We start from the raw sequence: 21,772 nt of genomic DNA, 5'->3' as shown, positions 1-21,772 counted from the left end.
AAACTTTGGGGCCCCCTCATTTTGCCAACCTCCCCCATGGGACCCCCCGATTTTGGGGACTGTCCCCACCTTGGTGACCCCCCCCCCCATTTTGGGGACCCTCCTCCATGGGACCCCCCATTTTGGGGACCCCCCCAGCCTTGGTGACCCCCCATCTTGGTGACCCCTCCATTTTGGGCACCCCCCGCCCCCCCATTTTTGGGGGCCTTCTCCACTTTGGGGACCCCTCAGGCCTTGGGGACCCTCCCAGGGTCTTGGGAACCCCTCCATGGACCCCCCGCCATTTTGGGGACCCCCTCCCTGCCCTGGGGACCATCTCAGGATCTTGGGGACCCCCCCATTGTGGGGACCTCTCCATTTTGGGGGACCTGGTGGACATTGGGGGTCACCAAGGTGGGACCTGGAGGAGATTTGGGGTCACCAAGGCCAAACCTGGAGATTTGGGGTCACCAAGGAGGTTCTGCTGGAAGTTGGGGGTCACCAAGGTGGGACCTGGAGCAGATTTTGGGTCATCAAGGCAGAAACTGGAGGAGATTTGGGGTCACCAAGGTGGAACCTGTTGGAGATTGGGGTCCACCCCAAGGTGGAACCTGGAGAAGATTTGGGGTCACCAAGGTCAAACCTGGAGGAGCTAAGGTCAAACCTGGAGAAGGTTTGGGGTCACCATGGTGGGACCTGAAGATTTGAGGTCACCAAGGTCAAACATGGAGGAGCTAAGGTCAGACCTGGAGAAGGTTTGGGGTCACCATGGTGGGACCTGGAGATTTGGGGTCACCAGGGTAGGACCTGCTGGACATTTGGGGTCACCAAGGTGGGACCTGGAGAAGATCTGGGATCACCAAGGTGGAACCTGCTGGAGGTTGGGGGCCACCCAAGGTGGAAGCTGGAAAAGATTTAGGGTCACCATGGTCAAACCTGGAGGAGATTTGGGGTCACCCAGGTGGGACCTGCTGGAGATTTGGGGTCACCAAAGTAGAACCTGGAGGAGATTTGGGGTCACTAAGGTGGGACCTGGAGATTTTGGGTCACCAAGGTGGGATCTGGAGGACATTTGGGGTCACCAAGTGGGACCTGGAGAAGATTTGGGGACACCATGGTGGGACCTGGAGGAGACTGGGGAGTCCATCAGGGTGGGATGTGGAGAACCTGGAGGAGATTCGGGAGCACCAAGGTGGGACCTGCTGGACATTGAGGGTCACCAAGGTGAGACCTTGAGAAGATTTGGGGTCACCAAGGTGGAACCTGCTGGAAGTTGGGGGTCACCAAGGTCAAACCTGGAGGAGATTTGGGGGCACCAAGGTGGGACCTGCTGGACATTGAGGGTCACCAAGGTGAGACCTTGAGGAGATTTGGGGTCACCAAGGTGGGACCTGCTGGACATTGGGGGTCACCAAGGTGAGACCTTGAGAAGATTTGGGGTCACCAAAGTGGGACCTGGAGATTTGGGGTCACTAAGGTGGGACTTGGAAGAGGTGGGGTCACCAAGGTGGGACCTGGAAGAGGTGGGGGCACCAAGGTGGAACCCAGAGGAGATTTGGGTACACCATGGTGGGACCTGGAGGAGATTTGGGGTCACCAAGGTGGGACCTGGAAGAGGTGGGGGCACCAAGGTGGAACCCAGAGGAGATTTGGGTACACCATGGTGGGACCTGGAGGAGATTTGGGGTCACCAAGGTGGGACCTGGTGGAGACTGGGGCGTCCATCAGGGTGGGAGCTGGAGGACCTGGAGGAGATTCGGGAGCACCAAGGTGGGACCTGGAAGTGGTGGGGTCACCAAGGAGATCCTGCTGGAAGCTGGGGGGGCACCAAGGTGGAAACCGGAGGAGATTTGGGGTCACCAAGGTGGGACCTGCTGGAGATTGGGGGTCACAAAGGTCAAACCTGGAGGACATTTGGGGTCCCCAAGGTGGGACCGGGAGATTTGGGGTCACCAAGGTGGAAACTGGAGGACATTTGGGGTCTCCAAGTGGGACCTGGAGGAGATTTGGGGTCACCAAGGCGGAAACTGGAGGACATTTGGGGTCTCCAAGTGGGACCTGGAGGAGATTTGGGGTCGCCAAGGTGGAACCTTGAGGAGGTTTGGGGTCACCAAGGTGGGACCTGGTGGAGACTGGGGGGTCCATCAGGGTGGGATGTGGAGAACCTGGAGATTCGGGAGCACCAAGGTGGGACCTGCTGGACATTGGGGGTCACCAAGGTGGAACCTGGAGAAGATTTGGGGTCACCAACGTGGGATCTGGAGGACCTGGAAGAGGTTGGGGCACCAAGGTGGGACCTGCTGGAGGCTGGGGGGGCACCAAGGTGGGCCCTGGAAGACCTGGTGGAGGTTGGGGGTTGCTCAGATGGGATCTGGAGCAGATGATGGTGTCCTGTAGAAGATGGGGGCACCAAGGTTGGTCCTGAAGAAGATTGAGGGCACCCAAGCGTGACCTGGAGGAGATTTGGGGTCACCAAGATGGGTCCTGGAAGTGACGGGAGCACCAAGGTGGGACCTGGAGAAGATTTGGGGTCACCAAGGTGAAACCTGGGACAGGTGGAGGCACCAAGGTTGGTTGGGGTCACCAGGATGGGACCTGGTGGAGATCTGGGGGGACCAGGAGGACCCGGAGGGATTTGGGGGGTGCTCTGGTGGGATCTGGAGCAGATGGTGGTGCCCAGGTGGGTTGGGCAGGACCACGTGGAGAGCTGGGGGCACCAGGGTTGGACCTGGAGGAGATGGGGGCCACCAAGGTGGGTTCAGGAGGAGATCAGGGACACCAGGATCGGTCCTGGAGGACACTGGGGACACCAGGATGGATCCAGCAGGAGGAGATGGACACCAAGGTGAGACCTGGAGGGCCTGGAGAAGATGAACACCAAGATGGGTCCAGGAGAACCAGGAGGAGATGACGGACCCCAAAATGGCTCCAGGAGTTGAGGGAGGACCCCAATATGGCCCCAGGAGGGTCCAGGAGGAGATGATGGACCCCAAAATGGCTCCAGGAGTTGATGGTGGACCCCAAAATGGCCCCAGGAGGGTCCAGGAGGAGATGATGGACCCCAAAATGGCTCCAGGAGTTGATGGTGGACCCCAGTATGGCCCGAGGAGGACCAGGAGGAGATGATGAACTCCAAGATCCAGGAATTGATGGTGGACCCCAAGATGGGTTCAGAAGGACCAGGAGGAGATGCTGGACCCCAAGATGGGTCCTGTAGGACCAGTAGGAGATGATGGACCCCGGGATGGGCTCAGGAGGGCCAGGAGGAGATGATGGACCCCAAGATGGCTTCAGGAGTTGGATGGACCCCAAGATGGCTCCAGGAGTTGGATGGACACCAAGATGGGCCCAGAAGAACCAGGAGCAGGTGGGAGGTCCTGGGACAGGTCCAACAGACCCGGTGGGGTTCCAGGACAGGTCCTGGTGGTGCCAACGTGTGTGGGACAGGATGGACATGGTGACATGTGGGGACATCCAGCCCACCCAGCTTCTCCAGGCTGGACAATTGGCCACCATGACCCCCCCAGGGCCACCACTCCCATGGGGACCTCCCAGGTCCTTGTCATTGTAGTCCCCGGTGTCCAGGTGACCTTCTCCCACCTCCCCAACCCCGTGGAGACCCCACAGAGCCAGGATGTTCCTCGTGACTCCCCCAGCGAAGAACCAGGCAGTGACACAGCCAGAAGGTCGGGATGGACCCCAAGGACTTCTCCTTGTCCGGGCGGGAAAGGATGGAGACAATCCCTGGATGCCCTCCGTCCATGAGGTCCAGCTGGAGATGGAGATCACCACGTGGTGAGGTTGGAGAACCTCACGGAACTCCTGGTTCTTGGTGGAGATGGAGCTCACCACGTGGTGAAGTTGGAGAACCTCACAGACCTGGTTCTTGGTGAAGATGGAGCTCCCCACATGGTGAAGAACCTCACAGACCTCCCGGTTCTTGGCGGAGATGGAGCTCACCACGTGATGGAGAACCACATGGATCTCCTGCTTCTTGGTGGAGATGGAGCTCCCCACATGGTGAAGAACCTCACAGACCTGTTCTTGGTGATGATGGAACTCACCACGTGGTAGAATTTGGAGAACCTCACAGATCTCCCGGTTCTTGGTGGAGATGGAGCTCACCATGTGGTGAAGTTGGAGAACCACATGGAATTCCTGGTTCTTGGTGGAGATGGAGCTCACCACGTGGTGGAGAACCTCACAGACCTCCAGGTTCTTGGTGATGATGGAGCTCGCCACATGGTGAAGAACCTCACAGACCTCCCGGTTCTTGATGATGATGGAGCTCACCACATGGTAGAATTTGGAGAACCTCACAGATCTCCTGGTTCTTGGTGGAGATGGAGCTCACCATGTGGTGAAGTTGGAGAACCACATGGAATTCCTGGTTCTTGGTGGAGATGGGGCTCACCACGTGGTGGAGAACCTCAGACCTCCAGGTTCTTGGTGATGACGGAGCTCCCCGCATGGTGAAGAACCTCACAGACCTCCCGGTTCTTGATGATGATGGAGCTCACCACATGGTGAAGAACCTCACAGACCTCCCGGTTCTTGATGATGATGGAGCTCACCACATGGTGAAGAACTTCACAGACCTCCTGGTTCTTGGAGATGGAGCTCACCACGTGGTGGAGAACCTCACAGACCTGTTCTTGGTGATGATGGAACTCGCCACATGGTGAATTTGGAGAACCTCACAGACCTCCCGGTTCTTGGTGGACATGGTGCTCACCACGTGCTAGGTGGAGATGGAGCTCACCACGTGGTGAATTTGGAGAACCTCACAGACCTCCCGATTCTTGGTGGAGATGGAACTCACCACATGATGAATTTGGAGAACCTCACAGACCTCCCGGTTCTTGGAGATGGAGCTCACCACGGAAGAACCTCACAGACCTCCCGGTTCTTGATGATGATGGAGCTCACCACATGGTGAAGAACTTCACAGACCTCCTGGTTCTTGGAGATGGAGCTCACCACGTGGTGGGGAACCACATGGAACTCCTGGTTCTAGGTGGAGATGGAACTCACCACATGATGAATTTGGAGAACCTCCCAGACCTCCCGGTTCTTGGTGGAGATGGAACTCACCACATGATGAATTTGGAGAACCTCACAGACCTCCCGGTTCTTGGAGATGGAGCTCACCACGTGGTGGAGAACCTCACAGACCTGTTCTTGGTGATGATGGAACTCGCCACATGGTGAATTTGGAGAACCTCACAGACCTCCCGGTTCTTGGTGGACATGGTGCTCACCACGTGGTGGAGAACCTCACGGATCTCCTGTTTCTTGGTGGAGAGAGGTGCCACCACCTGGGGACTTTGACCCTCGGAGGGGACAGGGGGCCGGTGGCGGGGTGGGGACGGCGCGGTGGCAGCCGCTATAGGACGCCCTCCATGAAGCTGGTGTCCAGGTGCTGGATGAGGACACGGATGAAGGACATCTCCTTGCGCGTGTTCTCGAAGATGATCCGCGGGTCGTCCGATTGGCAGCGCAGGCAGTTGGGGGCCATCACCATGGCCAGGTTATTGACGTCCATCTTGGTGACGGCCACGTTGGCCGGCTGCACGAAGACCTGGAGGTGGTGGGAGGAGAAAAGGTGGAGGTCAAGGGGTTGGTGGGTGGAAGGACCGTGTGGACTTGGTTCTTCACCACGTGGTGACCTTGGAGAACGCAAAACCACTTCAGGAGAAGGAACCAGGAGAAAAAACCAGGAGCATGAACTCATGGGGTGGGAGGAGGAAGATGGAGAGGATGGGACTGGTGGGAGATGGGTGGAAGGACCACATGGACCTCCTGGTTCTTGGGGAAAATGGGGGTCACCACGTGGTGACCTTGGAGAACCCAAAACCCCCTCCAGAGAAGGAACCAGGAGGGTCTCCAATAACACCAACTCAGTGGGTGGGAGGAGGAAGATGAAGGTGATGGGGTTGGTGAATCTCCTGGTTTTTGAGGGAGATGGGGGTCACCATGTGGTGACCTTGGAGAACCCAAAACCACCTCAGGAGAAGGAACCAGGAGCACCAGCTCATGGGGTGGAAGGAGAAAGATGGAGATGATGGGATTGGTGGAACTCCTGGTTCTTGGTCACCATGTGATGAAGTTGGAGAACCCAAAACCACCTCAGGAGAAGGAACCAGACCTGGAGGCCGCCTGGTGGGCCGGCAGAAGGTTCTGCTGTACCTGGAGGAAGCGGATGAGGTAGCACAGCACCATCTTGTTGATCCGGGGCAGGGAGTGGACGACGGCGACGGCGGCCTCGGGGTTCTCGTAGTGGGAGATGCACTGCTCGTAGAAGTCGTGCGGGATCAGCGGCTCCTCCAGCTCGCGGTACCACAGCTTCAGCAGCGACGCTGGAGAGGACACGGGGAACAGGAGAAGGTGTGAGATCTTCTACGTGGAGGTTCTGCTCCCACCAAAACATCGCCCCGAGGTCCTACCGGGAACGTGCGGGTCCTCCAAGCCGGTGGGGATCTTCCATTGGTCCACCTGCAGCTTGAGGGCGTTGACCTCGTCGATGTCACCGGGGACCCTGTGGGGGGAAGAAGCGTCGGTGGCTGAGTGACCGATGGGGACCTCCCAGCTGGACAGCTTTGGGTGCTCCAGGAGGACCAGGAGGGGACATCAGCTGGGCATGGAGCTGCTAGAACCTCACAGACCTCCCGGTTCTTGGTGGAGATGGAACTCACCACATGATGAATTTGGAGAACCTCACAGACCTCCCGGTTCTTGGAGATGGAGCTCACCACGTGGTGGAGAACCTCACAGACCTGTTCTTGGTGATGATGGAACTCGCCACATGGTGAATTTGGAGAACCTCACAGACCTCCCGGTTCTTGGTGGACATGGTGCTCACCACGTGGTGGAGAACCTCACGGATCTCCCGTTTCTTGGTGGAGATAGGTGCCACCACCTGGGGACTTTGACCCTCGGAGGGGACAGGGGGCCGGTGGCGGGGTGGGGACGGCGCGGTGGCAGCCGCTATAGGACGCCCTCCATGAAGCTGGTGTCCAGGTGCTGGATGAGGACACGGATGAAGGACATCTCCTTGCGCGTGTTCTCGAAGATGATCCGCGGGTCGTCCGATTGGCAGCGCAGGCAGTTGGGGGCCATCACCATGGCCAGGTTATTGACGTCCATCTTGGTGACGGCCACGTTGGCCGGCTGCACGAAGACCTGGAGGTGGTGGGAGGAGAAAAGGTGGAGGTCAAGGGGTTGGTGGGTGGAAGGACCGTGTGGACTTGGTTCTTCACCACGTGGTGACCTTGGAGAACGCAAAACCACTTCAGATGGGAGTAGAAAGATGGAGATGATAGGCTTGGTGGAACTCCTGGTTCTTGGCCACCACATGGTGACCTCGAAGAACCCAAAACCACCTCAGGAGAAGGAACCCGGAGGTTCTCCAGGACCACCAACTCATGGGGTGGGAGGAGGAAGATGGAGAGGATGGGACTGGGGGGAGATGGGTGGAAGGACCACACGGACCTCCTGGTTCTTGGGGAAAATGGGGGGCACCACGTGGTGACCTTGGAGAACCCAAAACCACCTCAGGAGAAGGAACCAGGATGGTCAGCCAGGAGCATGAACTCATGGAGTGATAGAAGGGAGATGGAAGTGATGGGGTTGGTGGAACTCCTGGTTCTTCTCATGGTGACCTTGGAGAACCCAAAACCACCTCCAGAGAAGGAACCAGGAGGGTCTCCAATAACACCAACTCAGTGGGTGGGAGGAGGAAGATGAAGGTGATGGGGTTGGTGAATCTCCTGGTTTTTGAGGGAGATGGGGGTCACCATGTGGTGACCTTGGAGAACCCAAAACCACCTCAGGAGAAAAAACCAGGAGCATGAACTCATGGGGTGGGAGGAGAAAGATGGAAAGGATGGGATTGGTGGAACTCCTGGTTCTTGGCCACCATGTGATGAAGTTGGAGAACCCAAAACCACCTCAGGAGAAGGAACCAGGAGGGTCTCCAGGAACACCAGCTTATGGGGTAGGAGGAGGAAGATGGAGATGATGGGCTTGGCGTATCTCCTGGTTCTTGGCCACCACATGGTGACCTCGAAGAACCCAAAACCACCTCCAGAGAAGGAACCAGGAGGGTCTCCAATAACACCAACTCAGTGGGTGGGAGGAGGAAGATGAAGGTGATGGGGTTGGTGAATCTCCTGGTTTTTGAGGGAGATGGGGGTCACCATGTGGTGACCTTGGAGAACCCAAAACCACCTCAGGAGACTGAACCAGGAGAAAAAACCAGGAGCATGAACTCATGGGGTGGGAGGAGGAAGATGGAGAGGATGGGACTGGGGGGAGATGGGTGGAAGGACCACACGGACCTCCTGGTTCTTGGGGAAAATGGGCGTCACCCCGTGGTGCCCTTGGAGAACCCAAAACCACCTCAGGAGAAGGAACCAAGAGAATCAACCAGGAGCATGAACTCATGGAGTGATAGAAGGGAGATGGAAGTGATGGGCTTGGTGGAACTCTTGGTTCTTCTCATGGTGCTCTTGGAGAACCCAAAACCACCTCAGGAGAAGGAACCAAGAGGGTCAATGAGGAGCATGAACTCATGGGGTGGGAGGAGGAAAATGGAGGTGATGGGATTGGTGGAACTCCCGGTTCTTGGAGAGAATCAACCAGGAGCATGAACTCATGGAGTGGTAGAAGGAAAAGGAAGTGATGGGATTGGTGGAACACCTGGTTCTTCTCATGGTGACCTTGGAGAACCCAAAACCACCTCAGGAGAAGGAACTCATGGAATGGAGGTGATGGGATTGGTGGAACTCCCGGTTCTTGGCCACCACATGGTGACCTCGACGAACCCAAAACCACCTCAGGAGAAGGAACAACTCATGGGGTGGGAAGAGAAAGATGGAGATGATAGGCTTGGTGGAACTCCTGGTTCTTGGCCACCACATGATGACCTCAAAGAACCCAAAACCACCTCAGGAGAAGGAACCAGACCTGGAGGCCGCCTGGTGGGCCGGCAGAAGGTTCTGCTGTACCTGGAGGAAGCGGATGAGGTAGCACAGCACCATCTTGTTGATCCGGGGCAGGGAGTGGACGACGGCGACGGCGGCCTCGGGGTTCTCGTAGTGGGAGATGCACTGCTCGTAGAAGTCGTGCGGGATCAGCGGCTCCTCCAGCTCGCGGTACCACAGCTTCAGCAGCGACGCTGGAGAGGACACGGGGAACAGGAGAAGGTGTGAGATCTTCTACGTGGAGGTTCTGCTCCCACCAAAACATCGCCCCGAGGTCCTACCGGGAACGTGCGGGTCCTCCAAGCCGGTGGGGATCTTCCATTGGTCCACCTGCAGCTTGAGGGCGTTGACCTCGTCGATGTCACCGGGGACCCTGTGGGGGGAAGAAGCGTCGGTGGCTGAGTGACCGATGGGGACCTCCCAGCTGGACAGCTTTGGGTGCTCCAGGAGGACCAGGAGGGGACATCAGCTGGGCATGGAGCTGCTTGGTGTCACCAAGACCCCATCTTGGGGGACACCATGGAGAAACCTCCATGGAGCCATATTGGGAGATTGTTGGTGCCACCAAGATCCCATCATGACTGGTGGTCAACATGGAGAAACCTCCATGGCCTTGGAGCCATCTTGGGAGCTTGGTGCCACCAAGATCCCATCATGAATGGTGGTCAACATGGAGAAACCTCCATGGCCTTGGAGCTGTTTTGGGAGCTGGGTGCCACCAAGACCCCATCATGACTGGTGGCCACTGTGGAGAAACCTCCGTGGCCTTGGAGCCGTTTTGGGAGCTTGGTGCCACCAAAACCCCACCATGACTCTGGTGGCCACTGTGGAGAAACCTCCATGGTCTTGGATCAAGGAGAAGCTGGAGGGACCCACTGGATGGTGCCACCAAGACCCCACCATGACCTTGGTGGTCGCGATGGAAAAACCTCCATGGCCTTGGAGTAAGGAGAAGTTGGGAGGCTCCACTTGGCTGGTGGCACCAAGACCCCACCATGACTCTGGTGGCCACTGTGAAGAAACTTCCATGGCCCTGGAGCCGTTTTGGGAGCTTGGTGCCACCAAGACCCCACCATGACCTTGGTGGTCGCGATGGAAAAACCTCCATGGCCTTGGAGTAAGGAGAAGTTGGGAGGCTCCACTTGGCTGGTGGCACCAAGACCCCACCATGACTCTGGTGGCCACTGTGGAGAAACCTTCATGGAGGGACCCCGGGGATGGTGCCACCAAGACTCTACCGTGACAGGTGGCCACCATGAAGACACCCCCATGGCCTTGGAGGAAGGAGAAGTAGAGGGAACCCAGTGGATGGTGGCCACCAAGACCTCACCATGCCTGTGGTGGCCACCAAGACTTCACCATGCCTGTGGCGGTCACCATGGAGTGAGGAGAAGTTGGAGGGACCCACTTGGATGGTGCCACCAAGATTCCCCCATGACTCTGGTGGCCACTGTGGAGAAACCTTCATGGCCTTGGAGCCGTTTTGGGAGCTTGGTGCCACTAAGACCCTGCAATCACCGGTGGCCACCATGGAGAAACCCCCAAGGAGAAGTTGGAGGGACCCAGTGGATGGTGCCACCAAGACCTTGCCATGACTCTGGTGGCCACCATAAAGACACCCCCATGATCTTGGAGGACCCACCAGAGGAGAACACCCAAAAACGTGAACTCGCCCCATTTTGAGACAATTCTTGTGAGAACCTCCGGCTTGCCACCACCATGAGGTGTCCCCATGACCGTGGGGTGGCTTTACCTGAAGATGCCCTCGGTCTGGTCCCCGTTGAGCGCCAGGACCTCCTCGGAGAGCCGGGTCTGCACCCAGGGCAGCTGCCGGTCCGGGTACCGCTCCTTCTGCATGGCCACGATGTCCTGCAGGGAGCTGCCGAACATGGACGGGTTGAAGACGGCGTTCTTGGCGTGACGGATCTCCTCGATGTTCGGCTTCTTCAGGCCCTGCAGGAGACACCAGAGGTCACCGGTGGCCTCTGTGGTGGCCAGGGTGGGATCTCCTCAATCACACCACCCCCCTGGTTGAGCTTCATAAGGGTTGTGATGGAGCCATGGATGGATTCCAGGCAGTGTGGTCAAGGTGGTTCCACCATCCATCCATGGATCCATCCATGGATCCATCCATGGATCCACGGATCCATCCATGGATCCATCCATGGATCCATCCATCATCCATCCATCCATCATCCATCCATGGATCCATCCATGGATCCATCCATGGATCCACCCACCATCCATGGATCCATCCATGGATCCATCCATCCATGGATCCATCCATCATCCATCCATGGATCCATCCATGGATCCATCCATCATCCATCCATCCATCCATCCATCCATCCATCCACCATCTTGATTCAGAAGAGGATCCAACCCTATGGAGCTTGGTGGGACCATGGCCACGCTGGAGGATCTCCACCAATGGATTTTGCCTGGAGAAAGAGGAGAAGGAGCCACAACTCTTGGATGCTTCTGGAAAGCTGAACATCGGCGCTGGGCTTCCAGAAGGTCTTCAGGAGTTCCTTAGAAAGTTCCCAGAAGGTCGTTCCCTAGAAGGTTTTCAGAAGGTCTCCAGAGATTTTCCAGAACATCTCCAGAAGTTCCTTAGAAAGCTCCCAGGAGGTCTCCAGAGAGATTGCAGAAGGTCTCCTGAAGATCACCAGTTGGTCTCCAGAAGGTTTCCAGAAAATCTTCAGAAGGTCTCTAGAAGAGTCTCAGGTGTTCTCCCGAAGATCCTTAGAAGGTTTCCAGAAGATCCCTACAAGATCTTCAGGGAGTTCCCAGAGGATCTCCAGAAAGTTTCCAGAAAATCTCCAGAAGACCCTCAGTCAGTCAGACTCTGTCAATCTCCAGGATGTCTTCAGAAGATCCACAGAAGGTCCTTGAAAGGTCTCCAGAAAGTCTTCAGAAGGTCTCCAGAAGAAACCCCAAGGTTCTCCAGAAGTTCCTTAGAAAACTCCCAGAAGGTCCTCCCTGCAAGGTTTTCAGGTCTGAAGATCTCCGAATGGTCTCTGGAATGTCTTCGGGAGGCCCACAGAAGGTCCTTAAAAAGTTTCCAGAAGGTTCCCAGAAGGTCCCCTAAAGGTCTTCACAAGGTTCTCAGAAACTCTCCAGAAAATTTCCAGAAGGTCTCCAAAAGTCTTCAGAAAGTTCTCAGAAGTTCTCCAGAAGATCCTCAGACAGATTTCAAGAGGTGCCCAGAAGATCCTTTCAAGCTTTCCAGAAGGTTCCCAGAAGGTTCTTAGAAGTTCTTCAGAAGATCCTCAAAATCTTCCCAGAAGCTCCCTACAAGCAGTTCTCCAGAAATATTCCAGAAGGTTCCCAGAAGTTCTCTAGAAGGTCCTTAGGTGATCCCCAGGAGATCTCCTGGTCTCCAGAAGAAGTTCTCCAGAAGTTCTCCTCACCACAATCACCACCCGCCACCACCTCCCTCCCTCCTCCAGCCCCTTCCCGAATCCCAGGAGCTCCTGGACGACCCCGGTGGGAGGTGACCTCCTCGTCCCCCCCTTCCCGAGCCCACCCCATCTCCTGGTACCTTCTTGGCCCCGGTCAGCGCCGCCTTCTGCAGTTTGTTGTAGCAGTACTTGGCGTAAGTGCTGATGGCCACCCCTGCAAGAGAAGACACGCTGGGTGGTGGGATGTCACCTCCAGGATGGCGGGATGTCACCTCCAGGACCTGGAAGAGGTCCTATCCCATCCCTTCCCCTCCCCATGGTGCTGCTCCATCTCCATCCTTGTCACCACTCACGGGGGGCTTGAGGAGGACCTCAAACCTCTCAAGAACCTTGGAGGAACCACCAAAGGTGGAGCTCTGGAGCTCTGTGGTGGCTTTTGGGGGCCAGCACTGCCGTGGTCACCACTCCCATCCCATCTTCTCCAGACCCCACCTCTTCCATCCTCATCCCATCTCCTCCTCCTGATGTCCTCCATCTCCATCCTTGTCACCACTCACAGGGGGCTTGAGGAGGACCTCAAACCTCCCAAGAACCTTGGAGGAACCACCAAAGGTGGAGCTCCGTGGTGGCTCCATCCTGGGTGGCTTTTGGGGGCCACCACTGCCGTGGTCACCACTCCCATCCCATCTTTCTTCTCCAGACCCCACCACTTCCATCCTCATCCCATCTCCTCCTCCTGATGTCCTCCAGTGAGGAGATGACGCCTATCCCGACAACCCTGCAGGCTTGGTGGGACCTTCGGGAACATTCCAGAAGAAGCCCTGGAGACCTGGTGGCACCTTCTGGATCATCCCAACAGCCCCGGGGACCTGGTGGAACCTTCTGGACCATCCCAGAGGAAGCCCTGGAGACCTGGCAGGACGTTCTGGATGATCCCAGAAGAAGCTCTGGAGACCTGGTGGATCCTTCTGGACCATCCCAACAACCCTGGGGAATTGATGGAACCTTCTGGACCATCCCAGGAGAAGCTCTGGGACCTGGTGGGACCTTCTGGACCATCCCAACAGCCCTGGGGAATTGATGGAACCTTCTGGACCATCCCAACAGCCCTGGGGAATTGATGGAACCTTCTGGAGGTCTCCAGGAGAAGCTCTGGGACCTGGTGGGACCTTCTGGACCATCCCAACAACCCTGGGGACCTAATGGAACCTTCTGGATCATTCCCAGAGCCTTGGAGACCTGGTGGAACCTTCAGGACCATCTCAGAACTAGCCCTGGAGACCTGGTGGAACTTTCTGGACCATCCCAGAAGAAGCTCTGGGGACCTGGTGGCACCTTCTGGATCATCCCAACAACCCTGGGGACCAGGAGAAGCTCTGGGGACCTGGTGGGACCTTCTGGGCATGCCCCAGCGGGTGGCCTCAAACCCTGGAATCCGATGGTGGTGGAACGGTCGGGCTGGGAAGGGCCCTGTGAGGAACATCCCAACCGGAGACACGGCCGGACTTCGGGATGCAGCCCGGGAGGAGAGGGACCAAGGACCTCCGGGGGTGGGGCTGGTGGGATCTGGTGGGACTTCATGGGGTCTGGTGGGATCTGACGGGATTTAGTGGCATCTGGTGGGATCTGATGGGACGTTGTGGGATCTGGTGGGACTTCATGGGATCTGGTGGGATCTGGTGGGACCTGGTGGGATTTCATGGGTTCTGGTGGGATCTGATGGGACTTTGTGGGATCTGGTGGGACTTTGTGGGATCTGATGGGATTTAGTGGCATCTGGTGGGATCTGGTGGGACTTCATGGGGTCTGGTGGGATCTGATGGGACTTCGTGGGGTCTGGTGGGATCTGATGGGACTTCATGGGATCTGATAGGATCTGGTGGGACTTTGTGGGATCTGGTGGGATTTCATGGGACCTGGTGGGATTTCATGGGACCTGGTGGGACTTCATGGGATCTGGTGGGATCTGGTGGGACCTGGTGGGATTTCATGGGTTTTGGTGGGATCCGATGGGACTTGGTGGGATCTGGTGGGACTTTGTGGGATCTGGTGGGACTTGGTGGGATCTGATGGGACTTGGTGGGATCTGGTGGGACTTTGTGGGATCGGATCCGGGTTCCTGAAGGAGCAGCCCCTCCTGGAGCTCCCCAGGCCCTTCCCTGGAGGTTCCTCCTCGGTGGATCCCAAATTCCCTCCATCCCAGCGCAGATCCCGAGGGTCAATTAAGTGATTTGTACTAATTAATTAATTAATGGCAATATTAAATTAAATTCATTAATTAAATTATATTAATTATATAATGAAGTTATTCAAATTCTATTAATTAAATCTTATTATATCTATTAATTATTAAAGTAATATCAAATAATAATTAAAATTTATTAATTTCTAATACTACTAATAAAATTATTTAATATAATTTTCTTGATTATCTCTATTAAATTAATAGTTTTATAAATATTGTACGTATTAATAAATATCAACAATGAAATATTTAATATTGTTAATATTAATGTTTATTGATTATTAATTATTATTGATTTTAATATTTAATGGTATAATTATGCATTTATCATTATTAATAACCAATAATATCAGTACTAATGCTGATATTAATTGCAACACTAATCTACTAACACTACTAATTTTATTAATCATAATATTATTACATAAGCGGCACCAACTCTGACCCCTATTAATTACCCCAATTAATTGAATAATAATAATATTACTACTAATACCAATTATATTAATACTAACGCTGATATTAATACCAACACTAATACTACTATTAATATTAATAATGATATTATTACATAAACGACACCAAGTCTATCTGACCCTATTAATTACCCCAATTAATTGAATAATAATAATATTACTACTAATACCAACACTAATACTACTATTAATATTAATAATGATATTATTACATAAACGACACCAACTCTATCTGACCCTATTAATTACCCCAGTTAATAGATTAATAATATTGCTACTGTTACCAACACTAACACTACTAATATTAATATTAATACCATCACTAATACTACTAATAATAACATTATTACCTACAGGACACCAAGTCTATCTGACCCCCATTAATTACCGCAATTATTAAACTAATAATATCACCACTAATACCAATACTAATACTACTAATGCCAACATTAATACCAACACTAATACTACTAATACTATTAATAATAATATTATTACCTAGAGGACACCAAGTCTATCTGACCCCTATTAATTACCCCAATTAATAGACTAATAATATAACTTCTGATACCAATACTAATACTAATACCATCACTAATACTACTAATACCATTAATTATAACATTATTACCTACAGGATGCCAAGTCTATCTGACACCTATTAATTACCCTAAATAATAAACTAATAATATCACCACTGATACCAACACTAATACCACTAACGCTAACAATGCTAATATTAATACCAGCAGTAATACTACTAATACTATTAATAATAACTTTATTACCTACAGGACACCGAGTCTATCTGACCCTTATTAATTAGCCCAATTAATAAACTAATAATATCACCACTGATACCAACACTAATACTAATACCAACAATAATAGTACTAATACTATCAAGAATGACATTATTAATTACTACCAACACTAATACCATTAATAAGAACATTGTTACCTACAGGACACCGGGTCTATCTGACCCCTATTAATTAACCTAATTAATAAACTAATAATATCACTACTAATACCAATACTAATACTACTAATACTATTAATAATAACATTATTACTTACAGGACACCAAGTCTATCTCACCCCTATTAATTACCCTAATTAATAAACTAATAATATCATTCCTGATACCAATACTACTACTACTAATACTAATATTAATACCATCACCAATACTACTAATTCCACTAATACTATTAATAATAAGATTATTACCCACAGGGCACCGGGTCTACCTGGCCGCCATTAATTACCCCCATTAATTAACGAGCCCCGGGCTCCCTACCCGGGATCTCCTCGCTCTGGGGCTTGGGTTTCTTGCGCAATTTGGGTTTCTTCTGATTGGTCCTCGCCAGGAGGTGCCGCAGGTGCCGCGAGACTGGGGCGGAGCACCGGGAATTCCCGCGGGACGGAATGGGGACGGGGGGAGAAATTAAAATGGAAATTAAAATTAAAGGCAAAATTAAAATTAAAAAAGGTGAAGAATAAAATTAAAATTAAAATTAAAATTAAAATTAAAATTAAAATTAAAATTAAAATTAAAATTAGTTGAAAAGTTAAATGAAAATTTAAAAAAGTGGATCATTTAAATGAATATTAAAATTAAAATTAAAATTAAAATTAAAATTAAAATTAAAATAAAAAAGTTGAAAATTTAAATGAAAATGAAAATGAAAATTAAAAAAGTGGAAGATTTAAATTAATATTAAAATTAAAATTAAAATAAAAAAAGTTGAAAATTTAAATGAAAATTAAAATGAAAATGAAAATTAAAAAAGTTGAAAATTTAAACGAAAATTTAAATGAAAATTTAAATGAAAATTAAAATTCAAATCAGAATTAAAATTTAAAAAAAAGTTGAAAACTTAAAGGAAAATTTAAATAAACACATTTAAAAATCAATTAAAATTAAAACAAAAAATTAAATAAAAATTATAATTGAAATTAAAAAAGAAAAAATTAAGTAGAAATAAACTCCGGAGATGGGAATCTTCTGGGCTCCATCCCAACACTGGGGGCTTTTTGGGATCCAAAGCTACTCGAGAGGAAACATCTGGAGGTGGGAATGATGGAAACCATGGAATAATGGAATTTTGGATCCAAAACTACCAGAGAGGAAACATCTAGGGTGGGAACGATGGTGAAACCATGGAATTCTGGAATTTTGGATCCAAAGCTGCTAGAGAAGAAACATCGGGAGGTGGGTATCATGGAAACCACGGAATCCTGGAATTTTGGATCCATACCTACTAGAGAAGAAACATCGGGGGGTGGGTATCATGGAAACCACGGAATCCTGGAATTTTGGATCCATACCTACTAGAGAAGAAACATCGGGGGGTGGGTATCATGGAAACCACGGAATCCTGGAATTTTGGATCCATACCTACTAGAGAAGAAACATCGGGGGGTGGGTATCATGGAAACCACGGAATCCTGGAATTTTGGATCCATACCTACTAGAGAAGAAACATCGGGGGGTGGGTATCATGGAAACCACGGAATCCTGGAATTTTGGATCCATACCTACTAGAGAAGAAACATCGGGGGGTGGGTATCATGGAAACCATGGAATCATGGAATTTTGGATCCATAGGTACTTGAGAAGAAACATCCAGGGTGGGAATGATGGAAACCATGGAATCATGGGATTTTGGATCCAAAGCTACTTGAGAAGAAACATCTGGAGTTGGGAATGATGGTGAAACCATGGAATCCTGGAATTTTGGATTCAAAACTACTGGAGAGGAAACATCTGGAGGTGGGAATGATGGTGAAACCATGGAATTACGGAATCTTGGATCCAAATCTACTAGAGAGAAAATATCTGGAGGTGGAAATTATGGAAACCATGGAATCATGGAATTTTGGATCCAAAGGTACTAGAGAAGAAACATCTGGAGGTGGGAATGTTGGAAACCATGGAATCATGGATCCATAGCTACCAGAGAGGAAACATCTGAAGGTGGGAACCATGGTGAAACCATGGAATAATGGAATTTTGAGATCCACAACTACTTGAGAAGAAACATCTGGGGTGGGAATGATGGTGAAACCATGGAATTCTGGAATTTTGGATCCAGTGCTACTCGAGAAGAAACATCTGGAGGTGGAAATTATGGAAGCCATGGAATCATGGAATTTTGGATCGAAAACTACTAGAGAGGAAACATCTGGAGGTGGGAATGATGGAAACCACGGAATCACGGAATTTTGGATCCATAGCTACTAGAGAGGAAACATCTGGAGGTGGGAATGATGGAAACCACGGAATCACGGAATTTTGGATCCATAGCTACTAGAGAGGAAACATCTGGAGGTGGGAATGATGGAAACCACGGAATCACGGAATTTTGGATCCATAGCTACTAGAGAGGAAACATCTGGAGGTGGGAATGATGGAAACCATGGAATCCTGGAATTTTGGATCCAAAGGTACTCGAGAGGAAACATCTGGAAGTGGGAATGATGGTGAAACCATGGAATCATGGAATTTTGAGATCCAAAGCTACTAGAGAAGAAACATTGGGAGGTGGGTATCATGGAAACCACGGAATCCTGGAATTTTGGATCCATAGCTACCAGAGAGGAAACATCTGGGGTGGGAACGATGGTGAAACCATGGAATCATGGAATTTTGGATCCAAAGCTACTAGAGAAGAAATATCTGGGGTGGGAATGATGGAAACCATGGAATCATGGAATTTTGGATCCAAAGCTACTTGAGAAGAAATATCTGGGGTGGGAATGATGGAAACCATGGAATCATGGAATTTTGGATCCAAAGGTACTCGAGAGGAAACATCTGGGGTGGGAATGATGGTGAAACCATGGAATCATGGAATTTTGAGATCCAAAGCTACTTGAGAAGAAACATCTGGGGTGGGAAGGTGGTGAAACCACGGAATCATGGAATTTTAAATCCAAAGCTACTGGAGTAGAAACATCTGGAGCTGGGAATCATGGAATTTTGGATCCAAAACTACTAGAGAAGAAACATCTGGAGGTGGGAAAGATGGAAACCATGGCATCATGGAATGCTTTGGGTTGGGAGGAACTTCAGGGAATGGGAGAAGTTCCAGGAGTGGAGGTGACACTGATCCCACAAAGGTGTCAAAGCTCATTTCCTCTTGGATCTCCTGTTGGATTTCCAGGAAGGAGAAGGGCGGGAAAGACCCCACAGTACCGGCTTCACCTCCAGGAGATGTTTTGGATGAGTTCCTCATCCACCTTTCCATGAGGAGACTCGGCCAAAAGGAAAGGAACCAAATCTGTGGGGTGGGACATGGAATCATGGAATGGTTTGGGCTGGAAGGGACCTCTGAAGGTTGGGTTGGATGGAGCTTCAGGGGATGGGAGAAGTTCCAGGAGCGGAGATGAGGATGATCCCGCAGAAAAGGTGTCAAAGCTCAGTTCCTGTTGGATTCTGGGAAGGAGAAGGGTGGGAAAGGCCCCACAGCACTGGGTGCACCTCCAGGAGATGTTTTGGATGCTCCTCATCCACCTTTTTACGAGGAAACTCAGCCAAGAGGAAAGGAACCAAACCCATGAGTTGGGACATGGAATCATGGAATGGTTTGGCCTGGAAGGGACCACAAAATCCATCCAGGGACACCTTCCGCTATCCCAGGTCGCTCCGATCCCCATCCAACCTGACCTGGAACACTTCCAGGCACCGAGGACAACCACAGAAGCCACCGGGCCGCGGTTCCTCACTTACCTTTGGTGTCATTCACCGGATCCATGTGCCGGTAAATGTATCCTTCAAGGTAGGAATGGAATTTGGGAGTGGGTGGGAAAAAGGCCAGACAAATGGCCATGAGCTCCCAGCCGCGCGCCAGGCTCTCGTAACGGAAGTTCTCGGTGGTCTGCCGGCACAGCTGGATGTAGAGCTCGTCTCGCAGCCCCTGCATGCTCCAACCTTTGGTGGCGATCTCCAAGGCCACGTTGAGCTGGTCCGTCTTGGCCCGCCGGTCGCCCATGTACATCTGGATGAGCTTGAAGATCTCGCACGCCTCCTTCTTGACGTTGCGGTCGTTGGTCATGATCATGGGTTTCTTGATGGATTCGCTGCTCCAGGCCAGCATGTTGGCGATGGAGACCTTGCGGCGGAAGAGCCCTTGGGTGTGCTTGTTGAAGTGCTTGGAGGCCCAGTTCTCAATGTCCGTCTCCGAGGAGGGCTTGCGCAGGTTGAAGGTGGGGAAGACGCAGCTGGCGCTCGGCATCATGTTCCGCGTCTGCCGGCTGCTCTCGAACTGCGCGCAGGCGCCGAGGTCCTCGGACTGGGGGACAACAGGCGGGACAGGTCAGAGGTGTGGGGGGGTGGCAGTGCTGATGGATCGATTGGTTGATCGATCGATTGAGCAACAGATCAAAAAACCGACCAATAAACCAATGAACCAACCAAACAATGGCTCAATCAATCAATCAATCAATCAACCAAGTGATCAATCAGCAAGCCAGCCAACCAACCAACTGATCAATGAACAAGCTGATCAATAGGTGAACAAACCAGTCATTGAAAGAACCACTAAACCAATCAATGAACCAACCAACCAACTGATCAGTGAACAAGCTGATCAATAGGTGAACAAACCAGTCATTGAAAGAACCACTAAACCAATCAATGAACCAACCAACCAACTGATCAGTGAACAAGCTGATCAATAGGTGAACAAACCAGTCATTGAAAGAACCACTAAACCAATCAATGAAACAGGGAGTAAACCAATCCATCCATCAACCAATCAACCAACCGATCAATCAACAAACCAATCAACAAACAAACCAACCAATGAAACAGCCAGTAAGCCAATCAGTCAACCAACCAACAGATCAATCAATGAACCAACCAGCCAACCAACTGATCAATCAACAAACCAATCAATGAAACAACCACTGAACCAATCAGTCAACCAACCAACCAATGAACAGATCAATCAACAAACCAACCAATAAACCAGTCCACCAACCAACAAGTGGATTAAGCAACCAATCAATCAATCAAGCAAGCAATCCATCAACCAACAGATCAATAAACCAATAAAACAACCAACAAACTGATCAATCAACAAACTCATCAATGAAACAACCAGCCAACCAACCAATCAATCGACAAACGGATCAATCAACCAAGCAATCAACCAAGCAAGAAATCAACAGACCAACAAACCAACCAATCAACCAATCGAGGAAAAACCCAATGAACCAATCAACCAATCAACCAATAGAATAATCAACCAAGCAACCAACAAATTGATCAATCAAGCAATGAACCAACCAATCAATCAACTAATAAATCTGCCAACAAATCAATCAATCAACCTAGCAACCAAGCAACAAACCAACGAACCAACCAACCAATCATCCAACCAATAAATCAGCCAAAAGAAAGATCAATCAATCAATCAATCAATCAACCAAGTGACCAGTGGAGAAACCAACAGACCAACCAATGTACGGATGGTTGAAACAACCAACCAATGAATTGATCCACCAAACCGATCAATCAACCAATCAAGAAACCAACTGACCAGCCAATGAATGAACCAATCAATCAAACAAACAATGAACCAACCAACCACCAAAAAATCAATCAATCAATCAATCAATCAATCAACCAATCATCCAAACAATAAATCAGCCAACAAGCTGATCAATCAAGCA

General features: G+C 51.0%; 4 protein-coding genes across 5 annotated transcripts in view; 1 reads left to right on the top strand and 3 right to left on the bottom strand.

Annotated features, from left to right (window-relative positions):
• Nucleotides 1-252: 252 nt before the first annotated feature.
• Nucleotides 253-1,343, top strand: LOC120503101. The gene is made up of 2 exons (XM_039711263.1): nt 253-622; nt 726-1,343. The coding sequence occupies exons 1-2, from the start codon at nt 269-271 to the stop codon at nt 1,341-1,343; spliced, it is 972 nt and encodes a 323-aa protein (XP_039567197.1). The 5' UTR covers nt 253-268.
• Nucleotides 1,159-5,231, bottom strand: LOC120503100. Its single transcript, XM_039711262.1, has 7 exons — nt 5,151-5,231; nt 4,879-4,992; nt 4,629-4,720; nt 3,379-4,312; nt 1,682-3,345; nt 1,371-1,587; nt 1,159-1,178 (listed from the first exon to the last, which is right to left on the bottom strand). The coding sequence occupies exons 1-5, from the start codon at nt 5,229-5,231 to the stop codon at nt 2,749-2,751; spliced, it is 1,818 nt and encodes a 605-aa protein (XP_039567196.1). The 3' UTR covers nt 1,159-1,178; nt 1,371-1,587; nt 1,682-2,748.
• The window catches only part of ARHGAP39 (Rho GTPase activating protein 39), a 67,584-nt gene continuing 50,561 nt past the window's right edge, over nt 4,750-21,772 (bottom strand). Inside the window, exons 5-12 of one of the 2 annotated variants that reach the window (XR_005627659.1) lie at nt 19,827-20,388; nt 16,392-16,484; nt 12,508-12,581; nt 10,717-10,916; nt 9,245-9,336; nt 8,988-9,157; nt 6,645-7,161; nt 4,750-4,771 (exon numbers count right to left, since the gene is read on the bottom strand). Coding sequence is in view for 1 of the 2 variants with exons in the window: in XM_039711268.1 (XP_039567202.1) it covers nt 6,967-7,161; nt 8,988-9,157; nt 9,245-9,336; nt 10,717-10,916; nt 12,508-12,581; nt 16,392-16,484; nt 19,827-20,388 (1,386 nt within the window). In the remaining variant the exon portion in view is untranslated. Of the gene's footprint in view, nt 4,772-6,635; nt 7,162-8,987; nt 9,158-9,244; nt 9,337-10,716; nt 10,917-12,507; nt 12,582-16,391; nt 16,485-19,826; nt 20,389-21,772 lie in introns of those variants that run through there. The other variant, XM_039711268.1, reaches the window with a different exon arrangement.
• On the bottom strand, nt 5,206-6,832 carry LOC120503098 (rho GTPase-activating protein 39). The gene is made up of 4 exons (XM_039711261.1): nt 6,732-6,832; nt 6,426-6,517; nt 6,169-6,338; nt 5,206-5,560 (listed from the first exon to the last, which is right to left on the bottom strand). Exons 1-4 carry the CDS (start codon nt 6,830-6,832, stop codon nt 5,366-5,368), a joined length of 558 nt encoding a protein of 185 aa, XP_039567195.1. The 3' UTR covers nt 5,206-5,365.

Source organism: Passer montanus, unplaced genomic scaffold (genome assembly GCF_014805655.1).
Source record: "Passer montanus isolate IOZ18808 unplaced genomic scaffold, ASM1480565v1 scaffold246, whole genome shotgun sequence".
NCBI classification, from domain to species: domain Eukaryota; kingdom Metazoa; phylum Chordata; class Aves; order Passeriformes; family Passeridae; genus Passer; species Passer montanus.
Note: the sequence above shows the minus strand (reverse complement) of the source record. Positions and strands in the feature narration are given on the sequence as shown.

Bases quoted from the DNA above. Each gene is read 5' to 3' on its own strand.
- LOC120503101 (XM_039711263.1), top strand. From the start codon at position 269: ATGGACCCCCCGCCATTTTGGGGACCCCCTCCCTGCCCTGGGGACCAT. The intron at 623-725 runs CTGGAGGAGCTA...CTAAGGTCAGAC, and splicing joins TGGGGTCACCAAGGTCAAAC to CTGGAGAAGGTTTGGGGTCA.
- LOC120503100 (XM_039711262.1), bottom strand. From the start codon at position 5,231: ATGTCCACCAAGAACCGGGAGGTCTGTGAGGTTCTCCAAATTCACCAT. The intron at 4,721-4,878 runs GTCTGTGAGGTT...ATCTCCACCTAG, and splicing joins TCATCATCAAGAACCGGGAG to CACGTGGTGAGCACCATGTC. The intron at 3,346-3,378 runs GGGTCTGTTGGA...GGACCTCCCACC, and splicing joins ACCTGTCCTGGAACCCCACC to TGCTCCTGGTTCTTCTGGGC.
- LOC120503098 (XM_039711261.1), bottom strand. From the start codon at position 6,832: ATGTCCACCAAGAACCGGGAGGTCTGTGAGGTTCTCCAAATTCACCAT. The intron at 6,339-6,425 runs GTAGGACCTCGG...TGTCCTCTCCAG, and splicing joins GGAGGACCCGCACGTTCCCG to CGTCGCTGCTGAAGCTGTGG. The intron at 5,561-6,168 runs GTACAGCAGAAC...CACCACCTCCAG, and splicing joins ACCTCATCCGCTTCCTCCAG to GTCTTCGTGCAGCCGGCCAA.